Source organism: Petromyzon marinus, chromosome 11 (assembly GCF_048934315.1).
Source record: "Petromyzon marinus isolate PM22_M1 ecotype Great Lakes invasive population chromosome 11, UKy_Petmar_22M1.pri1.0, whole genome shotgun sequence".
Taxonomy (NCBI): Eukaryota; Metazoa; Chordata; class Hyperoartia; order Petromyzontiformes; family Petromyzontidae; genus Petromyzon; species Petromyzon marinus.
In genome coordinates this window covers 23,577,064-23,590,970 of record NC_133677.1, presented here as the reverse complement: position 1 = coordinate 23,590,970, position 13,907 = coordinate 23,577,064, and the positions used below count along the sequence as shown (strand labels likewise).

General features: G+C 45.3%; 1 protein-coding gene across 4 annotated transcripts; it reads left to right on the top strand.

The window, feature by feature from the left end:
• Window positions 1-289: 289 nt before the first annotated feature.
• LOC142924300 (uncharacterized) lies at window positions 290-8,499 on the top strand. Of its 4 annotated transcripts, none has more exons than XM_076066435.1 (5): window positions 290-416; window positions 2,753-2,879; window positions 3,890-4,009; window positions 4,432-4,611; window positions 8,271-8,499. In XM_076066435.1, exons 3-5 carry the CDS (start codon window positions 3,973-3,975, stop codon window positions 8,471-8,473), a joined length of 420 nt encoding a protein of 139 aa, XP_075922550.1. In that variant the 5' UTR covers window positions 290-416; window positions 2,753-2,879; window positions 3,890-3,972; the 3' UTR covers window positions 8,474-8,499. The 4 variants fall into 4 exon arrangements, 2 of the variants coding, with proteins under 2 accessions (XP_075922550.1, XP_075922551.1); XM_076066436.1 differs by having other exon boundaries at window positions 294-416; window positions 4,452-4,611; XR_012941491.1 differs by having other exon boundaries at window positions 298-416; window positions 4,506-4,611; window positions 8,271-8,403.
• The last annotated feature ends 5,408 nt before the right edge of the window (window positions 8,500-13,907 follow it).

The window sequence follows — 13,907 nt, the reverse complement described above, 5'->3', positions numbered from 1 at the left end:
ACTTTTCAGGAACGCATCTACCGCGTTAAACGAGGACTCGCCGCGTACAGGTGCCGCGCACGCTGTATCGACCCTGGAGAAATCCGAAGCGCTATGAAGCTCTTGTTCACAGACGTCCAGTAAGGGGCGGGTGGTGTTGGTGGTGTGGGCGTCACCACGTGACACACAGCTTGTCCGTGGAGTCGATCGTGAGGGTGCCGACGTCGCCTAGGCAACGCCCCCCCCCCCCCCTCTGGCTCTGCTGCTGCTGCTGCCTCGCTCTGTGCACGCGAGGCGCCAATCTGTGACGCGGGCACTGTACGCGTTGCGTCACCGTTCACCGTGGGGGGCGGCGGGGCCCCAGCTACGTCACGTCGTGTACAGTGGCACATTAATATTGACACTTTTACTCGTGTTTATGTGCCTCGTTATTAAAGGTGAGTTTAATAATAATCATGCTGCTGCTACACAATGTGTGCATTGATATATACGTACAGTTTATGTGTTTAAACGCGATTGTAGTTTATGGGCCCTTGAGGGATTTTTCGCCTCGTGTGAGGTTTTTATGCGCAAGCTTAATTATTGCGCTTTTGTTAATCGTTAACATTTGGTCAGGAATAATGCACTTAAGATAAATGTTCTGGCGACGATATTTTGCAAAACAGACGATGGCAAAATTTCGATTTAAAGCTTTCGTGACTGCAAGGATTCATCTTCTTTGGTTCTCTCGGTAAAGTCACGTGGAATGAGAATAAAATAATAAATTGATCAAATAAAATAACGCAATAATATTCGCACGACGTTTCGGCCACAACACAAGCGGCCTTCATCAGGTGAAGGGGACGAGACTGTCTGATGAAGGCCACTTGTGTTGTGGCCGAAACGTCGTGAGAATATTATTATTTTATTTTATCAATTTATTATTTTATCTTATTCTACGTGACTTTACCGAAAGAACCAAAGAAGATGGCAAAATTGTGTATATATTGTGCGATATGTGCCACTGAAACGGCAAGAAGTCAATAACAATGACTCGTGTTGAGTGTTTAATATGCAAGCAATGGGCCCACCACAGGTTCGTTAATGTTATAATGGAAGCAGTGAAATTAATGAAAATCTTTTGCTCTGCCAATTTCATTTTAAATTACGACTCTTCAATGAGCTTTGGTTGTAGTAAGCAATATTTGAATTTGTTTAAACGACCTGTATTCTCTTACAACATGTTTTATATTCCTAGGCATTAAATGTGTACTAAAGATTCAGACTAATTGTAAATCTAATGGGACCACTTTAATCGATGTCCGTTAATATATGTAGGCGTGGTAAGGTTTCGAGACGCACTCGGCGATGTGTGAAACGCAGTCCGTGTCCTTCCTCGTCCATTTGTCTTCATTCCAACGTCAACTTTGTTCTGCCGGTCTCTCTCATTAAGGCCACATGGCCACACAGTGTCTCTTAGTTCTTGCAAGCTAAGCTGGAGTCAGTCTCTCTCATTAAGGCCACATGGCCACACTGTGTCTCTTAGTTCTTGCGAGCTAAGCTGAAGTCAGTCTCTCTCATTAAGGCCACATGGCCACACTGTCTCTTAGTTCTTGCAAGCTAAGCTGGAGTGAGTCTCTCGCATTAAGGCCACATGGCCACACTGTGTCTCTTAGTTCTTGCAAGCTGAGCTGGAGTTAGTCTCTCTCATTAAGGCCACATGGCCACACTGTGTCTCTTAGTTCTTGCCATCTAAGCTGGAGTTAGTCTCTCTCATTAAGGCCACATGGCCACACTGTATCTCTTAGTTCTTGCAAGCTAAGCTGGAGCCAGTCTGTCTCATTAAGGCCACATGGCCACACTGTGTCTCTTAGTTCTTGCAAGCTAAGCTGGAGTCAGTCTCTCTCATTAAGGCCACATGGCCACACTGTGTCTCTTAGTTTTTGCAAGCTAAGCTGGAGTCATTCTCTTTTCGACATATGTCCCACCAAATTCTGTAATAATAATGTTCCAGTTTCTCTGTTTTTTAAATATAGATTTAAATAAATCTACATTTTGAAATCCACAAATCTGGCTGCCTCCTGATGATGCTGGTTGTAATTACTGGCGAAACGTCGTACTCAGATTATTAATGTTGTGGCTTTGCTCTCTAACACACAACCGGTGTGCTGTACTAGTAACGAATTGGCATGTTCTGTTTAAGTGACAAACCTTACTATTTGGCTGTGTCGGGTGGTGGTGGGTTTACCGACACATTTTATATTTACGCGATCTTACCCAAAAAAACCTGTATTATGTAAAAATACATTTATTTTCCCCCTTTCTTTTTGGACAGTTTCAAATCTCTAACGTCTTTCAAATTGTTCTGATGTACAGTGCTACATTTCAAATTACCGTCATATTTGCAACGGGTTGTTTAAAATATATTTAAATGGTGTAGATTCACGTTTAAACTCGCTTCCAAACCGCATTCAGCATTTTCTTCTTTAGCAATCATCCGTAACCACAATTGGTACATCGGTGCATTACCCATTTGACTATGGTTTGTTGATCTTAATTTACCAATTAAAATGTTATTGAGTGTGCCAAATCCTAAAGAGTGGCGTTTGAGTCGACCTTATTTATTTCATATTCACATCTGAAACGCCTGTGCACATGAATGTTATCCAGTTACACACTCTCCTACTTGTTCATCAACTCTCTTCGTGGTGTAGATTTGATGGCTTGTATAGCAACCATAAACAAACACAACAAGTCCGGGTGACTCATGATCCATAGCATTGCGTCTCCGCAGTTGGATGACCTGAATCGTTCTGCCTCTCAAGTCGGAAAGCCACCAGAAACAGAACCTGTTCCCTGACATGCACCCGTCCCTGCTGCTCTTCCTGCACCGGCTGCGGATCATCACCATAGTCAACAAGGTGACACCACGCTATTCCCACGATGCAGCGGGTTCCGTAGCACGGGGACCGTGCCACTTGATGCTTTGTTATCCTCTCGCTCAACCACCCAGATCCGATTCACCCACGCCAACCACTGCTGGCCAGGTTAACTATTACCTGCCACTCGCGACTCGCTTCTGGGTGTCTCTCACGCATTGTTAGAGGACGCGTCTTGTCTCGCACACACACACAAACTGAATGCACACCATCCCATTCCTTCGCACCTCACGAAACACAAGCCATCTCTCCATATAAACTAAATTTAATTTTTTATTTATTTTACCAGGTAAGGCCTAATGAGCTATGTAGCTCTTTTTCAGAAGCGACCTGGCCACAAATGATAGCTCAACAAAGTGGCTCATCACGTGGACATTTATAGAAGCAAAATACTACGAACGCTTGTTTATACATTGTGGAGGGAAAAACTGGAAAACCCGGAGAAAAATCCACGCCACCACGCTGTGAACATGCAAACTCCAAACATAAACCACATTCCCACACCACCATGCCAGAACAGATAGACCACTCGCCCAGTCAAACGGCGTCAACAATCAAGAGCCTACAATGCACAGTTGAGTTGATGGATCGCTTGTCTGTTGCGTTTAAATTGTGCCAAGTATTCGCTTGTTTGCTGGGTCATGAATCTTTCCTTTTGGGTCAGGCGTCATGTTGGTATAATGACAACATTTTAAACTATTTCCCTCGACGGAGATAATCAAATGAAGTTGTCATGTAGGCAAGCGTTTGCCAATTCACTTCGTTTTTGAGCAAACCGGGGGAATGTTAAAAAGTGAGTACAATTTGACTATTCACATTTCTGCCTTGTAGCCCTATTATACAGGCTGTTTTCAAAGTAAAATGACATGCTTTAAAAAAAATATAACACGCAATTCCTCTCGATGAAGGGTGTGCTGTCGCTGTAGTGTATTCACACAATGGTGCATGGTTCTGAACTCCCCCCCACGCCCCTCTGTGCTCGCCCGCTGCAGGTCGATGGCAGCGTGCAATTCATGCAGCAGAGGGAGCTCGGGGACGGCGTGGTGGAGATCGAGCACTCGACGAGTTGCGGCAGATGGCTGCTCATCAAATAAACGCTCAACGCCGCCAAGGTGCCGTCTACGCTCCCCACTCGCGTCCCGTTCGCGTACTCCGCGCCAATGTATATGTGTATATGTTGAACTTCTTTCGCACTGTACGTCGCCAACCGTGCTAATCGGAGGTGTGGGGGAAGGACAAAACAAGCTCTGGAAGCGGCGCAAGACCTACGGTTACACTGACACCCTGTTGCCTTGGCGCTTTCTGACGAAACGCTTTTGTCCGCGCGGGCGTGTGTCAGTCATTGCGCCGTGCTGGCCTTAGGTGCTCGCTAACAGCACTTGTGTGAAATATCAGCGTGGAGGAGACAAAGGTGACCATGCGTGGTGCCGGCATCCCACCACCTCGTGTGCCATGGCGGCTTTTAATGAGTGCTCGCGAACAGCACTTGCCCCAACAGTCGGTTATAGGCTATACGGGTAATCTTTTGCTTTAGTTGCACGCGTGCTCCGTCAGATGAAGGAGAACGTGGAAGCCACGGAGCTGGCGTTGGCATTCCCTCTGGAGCAGGCGGAACCGGGCGAGCGCTCGGGGGGATTGCCTTCACTCCTGGACAAGCAGCCCGTGTTCGCCTTCCTGCCGCTCCGCAGCTACGGTTTCCGCTTCATCATTCAGGGTGCGTTGCCCGGCTACGCTCTCCCTGCATCCACCTCGCCAAAAAGAAGATGGACAAACACATTCGTAGCACCTCCTCCTATCATCCGAACCATTTCATCATTCGTCTCCTCTCAACTCTTGTTCATTTGCTCCTCCATTTACCTGCTGATGCTTGAAGCCAATGCTTAAAAACCCCCTGGAATCGAATTCCAGGGCTCTGGGTTTGTAGAGCAGTGCACTTCCCACTGCACCATCACTCCGGCATTATGCACACGTACGCTGCAGCACACAAACAAGATCAGCCCACACGGGACGTCGGTGGTTGTGAGCGTTCTTGCTTCTTCAAATGTTTCAATCTCAGCTGGCCCCTATGTGATTCTGCCATTTTGTTTTTATTCAAATGTAGAGACGAGACGTGGCTTAAATCGGTCGCTTCGAATGCATTGGTCTCTGGGAAGCCAGCCTACTTGTGCCTCCTTACGTAAAAGTGGCGAGGCTTAAAATCCCAGCAATTGTTGACCCAATTTTTGGATTAAAGCTATACAAGCTTTTAACGAAGAATAAAAAAAAAATAGGTAAGAAACAAGCTTTTAAATGCACAGTTTTATCTGTGATCAAAATTTGAAAATACATTATTTTGATCCTAAAATTCATCAAATTTGATGTGCTCAATAAAAAAGGGTGGCTTTCTTTCAAATATATTCTTTGGTCTTTCGGTAAAGTCACGTAGATAGGTTCAAAGAAAATAACAAAAAATAACAAAAAACTATGACGTTTTGATCGCAACACAAGCAATCGTCATCAGTAGGAAAAAATTTAGGGGAAAGCTGCTGAGGCAGGCTGTTTTAAAGGTTTGAAATGGGTGTAGCCCAAGGGTCATAAACGAAGTGGGCGGGGCTAGTGATGTTAAAGTGAGACTAACATTGGAAGGTAGGATGGAAACATCAGCCAGTTATGACTTGAATTGGTTAATAATGTCCTTCCAATGATTTCTCAGTTTGTGCCCATCTTCTCTGTTGAAATTGTGTCTGTGTCTATAAATATGGATGGCTTCATGAACAAACCTTTGTTGATAGCCATTGGGTTTGCAAAGTACCTTCGTCTTGGAGAAATCAATTTCGTGTGAGCCCACCGCATTAAAACAATGATCAGCCACGGCCGAGGAATTGGTCCTCCCGTGTTTCAGATCTGCGTTATGTTCACGAACACGGTTCGAGACATGTCGCTTAGTTTCCCCAATGTAACTACTGCCACAGACACAGCTTAGTTTGTAGACGCCTAGGTATTGCATGTCAGGGATCACATCCTTCACAGATGGGATCAGATCACAAATTTTATGTACTGTGTTTAATCGAACCTGGATCTTCTGTTTGCTCATGATTTTGGATATATTTTTGGTGACTCCTGCTATGTATGGCAAGGTGATGGTTTTGATTGGGTCCTCAGATGGTTCTTTCCCAACGGTTGGGGTGATAGCTTTACGGATTGCGTAGTCTGAATATCCAATCATCTTGAGAGCTTGGTGTGTGTGTTGCAGTTCACTGGCTGGGTGATGATGGTCGGAAATACATCGAGCTCTATGGTGTAGAGTTTTGATCAGGGAATTCTTCTGGGCAGGATGGTGGTGGGAGTCAGGTTTTAGATATGCATCCGTATGGGTGGCTTTCCTGTAGACAGTGTCCCATTGAGTCATCTGGTCTCCTTTTGATTAAAACATCCAAGAATGGTAACTTGCCATCCTTTTATATCTCCATGGTGAATTTGATAGCTGGGTTTATGGAATTGATGTGGTTGAGGAATTGGTTCAGAGCTGGTCGGCCATGTGGCCAGATGACGAACGTGTCTTCAACGTACCTCTTCCATAAGGAAGGACGTAGCGTGGATGCCTGGATGGCATCTGTTTCAAATTTTTCCATGAAAACATTGGCTACAACTGGAGATAAGGGAGAACCTTCAACTTGTTTGCAGAATGTTCCATTCCAGGTGAAGTGAGTGTTGGTGAGGCAGTGTCTCACCAGGGCCATTACATCAACATTCAGTCCTTGTTGGACCAAATCTTCAATGATTGCAATGGTGTCAGGCACAGGAACTTTGGTAAACAAAGAGACCACATCGAAACTAACGAGCAATTCACCTGGAGATAGTTAGATGTCCTTAATTAACGATACCAGGTGAGCTAAGTTAAGTACAGCTGAGGTGGTCTTACCAGTGAATGGTTGTAATGTCTCAGACAGCAATCGGGCCAGTTTGTATGTGGGTGAGTCAATGGTGGAGACGATAGGACGAAGGGGTGTCCCTTATTTGTGGATTTTGAGACCTCTAATTTGCAATCTTTGGAAGAACGTTATCAACCAGGTGGGGTGTTGACTGTTGTGTTAGCCGACTCTCTGTGTTGTATTGCATTATATTTGTAAGTTTACTATGCTTTCTCATGAATTCTTACCTGATAATGGTTGCTTGTGTTGCAATCAAAACGTCGTATTCCATTATTATTTTATTTTATATTCTACGTGACTTTACCGAAATAATCAAAGAGTAATTCCTGCAGTCACGAAAGCTTATAATCTAAAATTATTCATTTTCTACTTTTCAGTGGAGATTAAAGTGTGCATTGAAAATCTTGTCTTTTACCTCATGTTTTGTTTGTACTTGTTGCTCTCACGCTAAGGAAGAGGGAAGCACAACGGCCTCTCCGGCACCATGACGAGCGGCGATATTAGCGTTCCTTTCATTGGTCATAGGCTGGCCAGCAAAAGCTGCTACGATTGGACAAGACGTTTGCCTTCGTAGGTGGGCACCACCGTTAGTGATTTCAAAAAGGGTTGGTAGAATTTGGTAGTATCAATTATTTAAATTTCGTTAAAAACGCGAATCTGACCATGATGGGTGGCACCTGGACCGGTCTTTGAAATGAAATTTTGAATTATCACGCAAGACAAGTCTGTGTAGAAAATTTCAGCTCGTTCAGCTTCATACATCCGAAGAGATTAAGTTCAATAAAAGTGTGTAAAAAAAGTATCTGTTAATTCTGTAACCCTTTTCAACCTGCGCTTGAAATATTTAATTAGCAAGAGGGAACAATACGTTCCGAGCCATCGTTCGACATGTGATGCAGTGGGTTGACATCGCGCATACACGGCGTCATCCTTGGAGCGCTGGTGTTGGATCCGTTTCGGGCAACCCTTTCATCAATGCAGCCCATTTACCCTCGGGCAACACAACTTTACATGAGCAATGAAATCACATTCAATCATCTTTACGAGACAGTCGGTGTGCCCCCAGTACAGGCACAAAGAGGTACGGACAGAACTAATGCATAAATGCTTTCAACATAAGTTGGAGAGAGTTGAGCCTTTCAAGGAATTCGGCAATGCTTTCCCACCTGTGACTACTCCTGATGTACGACTCGAGAGAATGTAGGTTTTGCTTGCAGGCCACACACACACACACATGAATGATGTGTTTGGTATTATCTCATGGAAAAAAACAATTGCACAAGGGCTAGGGTCATGCCCCATTCATTCTGAACGATTAAACCAAACTGACCCACATTCACACACGAGAGCAGAGAGGTTGGCTGCAGGGTGACGCACACGAAGAACGGGTCACTGTGAAAGAGTTTGAAGGTTCCCCTTCGTACCTTCTTACTCTCCCTCCCACCCCCCTCCTTCCGGTCAGGTGATTTTGAAGTGTCGTCGTCACGCGAGGACGTGGACCGAGACAGCGCGTGGAACCAGTGGCTGCGCTCCGAGATCCCGGGGCTCTTCCTGCTGGCCCTGCACACATTTACCGTGAGTCGGCGCAGATGTGGCCTCGCGACTGGGGCTGCCACCTGTCCGCGTTTGACCCCCGGACAGTGTTCGGGTGGCAGCAGGAATTGATTTGTGCCGAGATCTGGTACCCCGGGTATGGCTATGGTTGAATTTAATCACCGTGAACTGCACTGTTTTAACAATAGACCTCGGCTTGCTGAGAAATGTGCCTGGGTTTGCTCTGTCGTAGAAATGGTGGCAGCTGTACTTGGGGCATCGGCACGTTTATTCGTGCTCCGGCTCCATTTACACCGAGAGTCACGTGCTCGTCTCGTGTGGGGAGTGGTGGTGTAGCTGTTAGGGGGCATCCATTTAGTATGTATGCATGGAGGGGGGAGGAGGGGTTAACCCAAATGCGTACGCTTGCGTATGGGGGTCTACTGACAATGTGTAAGCCGACTGCAACGGCATGAATCTGCCCATCGCAGTGACATGGGGAAGTAATTGCTTCCGACAAAGGCATTCTATGACCTTTTAAATCGTACTCAGGTTTGAGCACGGGGACAATTTGCATTCATGATCCTGAATCATGGCAATTCCTTGACTCTCCGGCAGTGGTGAATCGTTCCAACCACCAGTAGGAATCGTGTATATGTGTGTACGTGTATGCACAGCTGTACCCATTGGCTTCTGTTGTGGTCATGTACGTTTATTTTTTATTTCGTGGAATATCACTTGCTGTACTCCACGCGGTGAGTTCTTTGTGTAGATAGGAATCATGTTATGTAGAGAATATAAATCTTATTCAGTACCTCTATATGTCTCCCACAGACGAGCGGGGAGACAGCAGCCAGGCGGTGAGCCGGCACTCCCAACAATCGCCCAAGATCTGCGGTTCTCTTTACATTCCGATATTTGCAGCCACTTACTGAGTGTTTTCATGTGGGGGGAAACCAGTACACTCGCAGAAAACGAACGAATGTGAGCAAGGGGGCAACGTTCTATCCCGTGCAGATGGAAAGGATTCCACAGTTGTGTTCCACTGCCTCCTGGCAAGCCAGGGTATGACTCATCCTCGATGCCCACCGGAAGGGAGATTGCACACTTGCAATTGAATTCCCTGAGATTATTTATATCATGGGGTAGGCAGTGACAAAGCCCCTGACTCACTTAACACGAACATGCGGTCCAGTGCATTGTACGTGCAAGGATACTCGCTTTCCAAAATGTATTAATGTGTGTTGTGCTTGAATCTTGACTTAAAGCTTTTGTGACTGCAGGAATTAATATTCTTTGGGTCTTTCGATAAAGTCACGTAGATAGAACAATAAAATAATAAAAATAAAGTGAATACAAAATAATAATAAAAAAATATCACGACGTTTCGATCGCAACACAAGCAATCGTCATCATTTTTCTCCTGATGACGATTGCTTGTGTTGCGATCGAAACGTCGTGATATATTTTACTTTTGTATTCACTTTATTTTTATTTATTGTTCTATCTACGTGACTTTACGGAAACACCCAGAGAATATGTGTTGAACTTCTTTCGCAGTGTACGTAGCCAACCGTGCTAATCTGTGGTACATTAACACCTTGCCACAAATGCCCTGTTGCTCATGAGCCCAGCGACTCAACTGAATCAGGCGCAAGGTTTGCGTGATTAATGCTTACAAAGTGGGGTCTATAATGAACAATATGGCTGAAGCTCGAGTTCTGTTCATTTAAAACGAAACGTGTTTCTTACCAACCATACCTGGTGTTTGCACACAGATACAGATTATGGGCGATGCGTTCTACACCATTCGGAATGCGCTGTTGCAATGTGCAGCCACAGCTGCTGCAAAAATATTTGTCTCGGTTTGATCCACTGAACAATATCCACTGACCACACCGCACGCGCAACAATGATATAACTATGAACAAAAATATTAATAAATTAGGATGGTTTATTAAATATATTGCACGTAAGAAAATACAGCAATAGACGTAAAAATACATGGCAGTTTAACACGTAGGCTTTCGCGACAAATATCCATAATACAGGTTTTACGGGTTGGATCGCGTAAATATATGTGTCATTATGAGACCTTTGCCGTAGCAAGATATAGTAATAGGTTTTTACCCTTTCATCTGGCACCAAAACTGACACCTTTATACAAGGGATCATGTTTGCAATAACCACAACACAAGCAGTCAAAATGCAAACAAAAAGATACAAGTCTGATAGTGATATACACTGTCCTTGAAGTTCATTGGTCCACACCCGAGACGGCTTTTCTTAGAGCCTAGTCTCCACTGGTGTTGGACCAGATGACGCCAAAAGGCATACAACTCAAAAACAGCGCACTATCAGAGTATTGAGAGCTCGGGGTAAGAATTTACATTATGAGACCTCCTTTGCCAGTAGCAAGATATAGTAATAGGTTTTTACCCTTTTATCTGGCACCAAAACTGACACCTTTATACAAGGGATCATGTTTGCAATAACCACAACACAAGCAGTCAAAATGCAAACAAAAAGAGACAATTCTGATAATGATATACACTGTCCTTGAAGCTGATTGGTCCACACCCGAGATGGCTTTTCTTAGAGCCTAGTCTCCACTGGTGTTGGACCAGATGACGCCAAAAGGCATACAACTCAAAAACAGCGCACTATCAGAGTATTGAGAGCTCGGGGTAAGAATTTACATTATGAGACCTCCTTTGCCAGTAGCAAGATATAGTAATAGGTTTTTACCCTTTTATCTGGCACCAAAACTGACACCTTTATACAAGGGATCATGTTTGCATAAAGGTGTTAGTTATGGTGCCAGATAAAAGGGTAAAAACCTATTACAATTTAAATGTGTCGTTAAACCCGCCACCACCCGACAGCCAACTAGTAAGGGTTGTCACGTAAACAGAACATGCCAATTCATCACTAGTACAGCACACCGGTGTGTGGTGTAGCCATTTCTGTGACCAGTCACAAGCTAATCACTCAGCTATTTCAATGCTAAATTCTATGCTAATTCCTTTGTCAAGGGGTGCCTCTGCGGATGTGTATACTTTAACTTAGCTATTTCAATGCTAAATTCTATGCTAATTCCTTTGTCAAGGGGTGCCTTTGCAGATGTGTATGCTTTAACTTTAACATAGCCATTTCTGTGACCAGTCACAAGCTAATCACTCAGCCATTTCAATGCTAAATTATATGCTAATTCCTTTGTCAAGGCGCTTTGTTTCTTCTCACACAGCTTAAAGGTCGTGATCTGAGCGTGGCTTTTTTCACTCCAGTGCTGTCCTCCAGACAGTCTCGTCCCTTCACCTGATGAAGGCCGCTTGTGTTGTGGCCGAAACGTCGTGAGAATATTATTGTGTTATTTTATTTTATCAATTTATTATTTTATTCTCATTCTACGTGACTTTACCAAAAGAACCAAGAATATGTTGAACTTATTTTATACCATACGTAGCCAACCGTGCTAATCGGAGGTATTTGTTGCTGGCCATTTGGCATTTTAGGCCTTTGGGCCTTTATGCCTGTGGTCAGCAACCGTGATTGATAAAACGTCCCATATGCATAGTGATGCTATGGCATCCACTGCATGGTGATAAATAAATTATGTATTAGCGCGTGCGTGTGCTCAACGGTGGATGTCTTGTGTTCCAGAGGAAAAGCCCTTCCCGTGCAGTGACTGCTCGTACGGAGCGACGCAGAAGTCGAAGCTCAAGAGACACGTCCTGAGCGTTCACCACGTGCCCTTCGATAGCGCGCTGGACTCGGACTGCGCCAAGAAGAGAAGGCGGCTGGCTGGGTGCCGAGACCACGGCTCAACTCTGGATTTGGAGCGCGCACGATGCTCACGGAGAACTCCCTGATGATTTATTTCATCTTGAAGATGAATCCTTGCAGTCACGAAAGCTTTTAATTGAGAGGTGGCCATGTTAGTGAGACCCCAGCCCATTAATGCAGAGGCACCTAACAGGGCAATGCAACTCAGAGAGTCGGAGACAACAGCCAAACGGCAGGAACGAATGGGAGCGCCACAGCAAGTTACGACTTTGCTTGGTTAATAACGTCCTTCCAATGACTGCTCAGCTTATACCCATCTTCTCGGTTGAAATTGTCTCCGTGTTTATTTTTCTGGATGGCTTCATGGACAAATCTTTTATGGTAGCCCGAAGGTTTGCAGAGTACCTTGGTCTCGGAAAAAATAATATCGTGCGCGCCCACTGCGTTATAACAATGATCATCCACGGCAGAGGTATTGGTTCTGCCATGTTTCAAATCTGCCTTGTGTTCGCGAACACGGTCCGAGACATGTCGTTTCGTTTCCCCAATATAACTGCTGCCGCAGACACAGCTTAGTTTGTAGACGCCTGGGTATGCATGTCAGGAATGACATCCTTCACAGGTGGGATAAAATCATGGATTTTGTGTTCTGTATTGAATCGGACCTGGATCTTGTGTTTGTTTAGATTTTGGAAATATTTTTGGTAACACCTGCTATGTATGGCAAGGTGATGGTTTTGATTGGGCCCTCAGATGGTTGTCTCCCCATAGCTGGAGATACAGCTTTGCGGATTGTGCGGTCTGAGTATCCATTCATCTTGAGGGCTTGGTGTATGTGTAGAGGCATTAATCGGCACTGCCCATCCTGTTAGCGAGTAGCTCCCCCTTCTCTTCAACAGGGGGTGGAAGCGCTATCACGCCACTGTTAATGACTATGGCCCAAGGGGCCAACGACAATCCCTGGGAAGTGGATCCTGAGACACATTCCCCGGACCTCGGGAGGGGGGACTGGGGGATGATGTCACCTTCCAGAAAGTTTTGGAAGGGAGGCGTGGCTAGGGCGGAGCAAGCCACGAACCAGTATATAAGCCGGACCTCTCAAGGGTCCGGCTCAGGCATCTCCAAGCCGAAGACTGTAGACCTGGGCTGAAGTTAGGACCCTGGACCCCAAGCTCCGTCGTCCTTCCAAGGGTCGGAGCTCAGTGAGGCCAATGGTCAGGACCCGAAGACCCTGGCACGGTCGGGTCAGCATAGCCTCCCCTAGGGCCCCCAGCCGGAGGACGGGGAATTAACGGGTTCCCAGTGTTAGGGCCCGTGTAGTCCGGAGGCCATACCTCTCCAGGTATCGGGTGAAGGGGCCGCTACCCCTTTGTGTTAGGGACCCTGTAAAATAGTGTTAAATATCGTGTTGCCTCGCAAGAAGTTCTCCGCCGATTATTTACCCACTTCATATGTGCTCCAGTTCACTGGCTAGGTGGCGCTGGTCGGAGATGCAGCGGATTATTTTTTCCACCTGAGGACGACCGCTTGTGTTGCGATAGAAACATCGTTATATGTTATTTTTTCTTTTATTTTTCTACCTACGTGACTTTCCTGAAAGAACCAAAGAGTATGGATTTCTGCAGTCACATAAGCTTCAAATCATCACCCAAATAAGATTTTGTATATGAACAACAATGACTATCTCCATTTTCCAAATGTTACCCACCAGAGATACTTTTTGTATATACACAACAGCAAGCGAATTATGGCACCATACGTTCAATCCCTATTCATGACA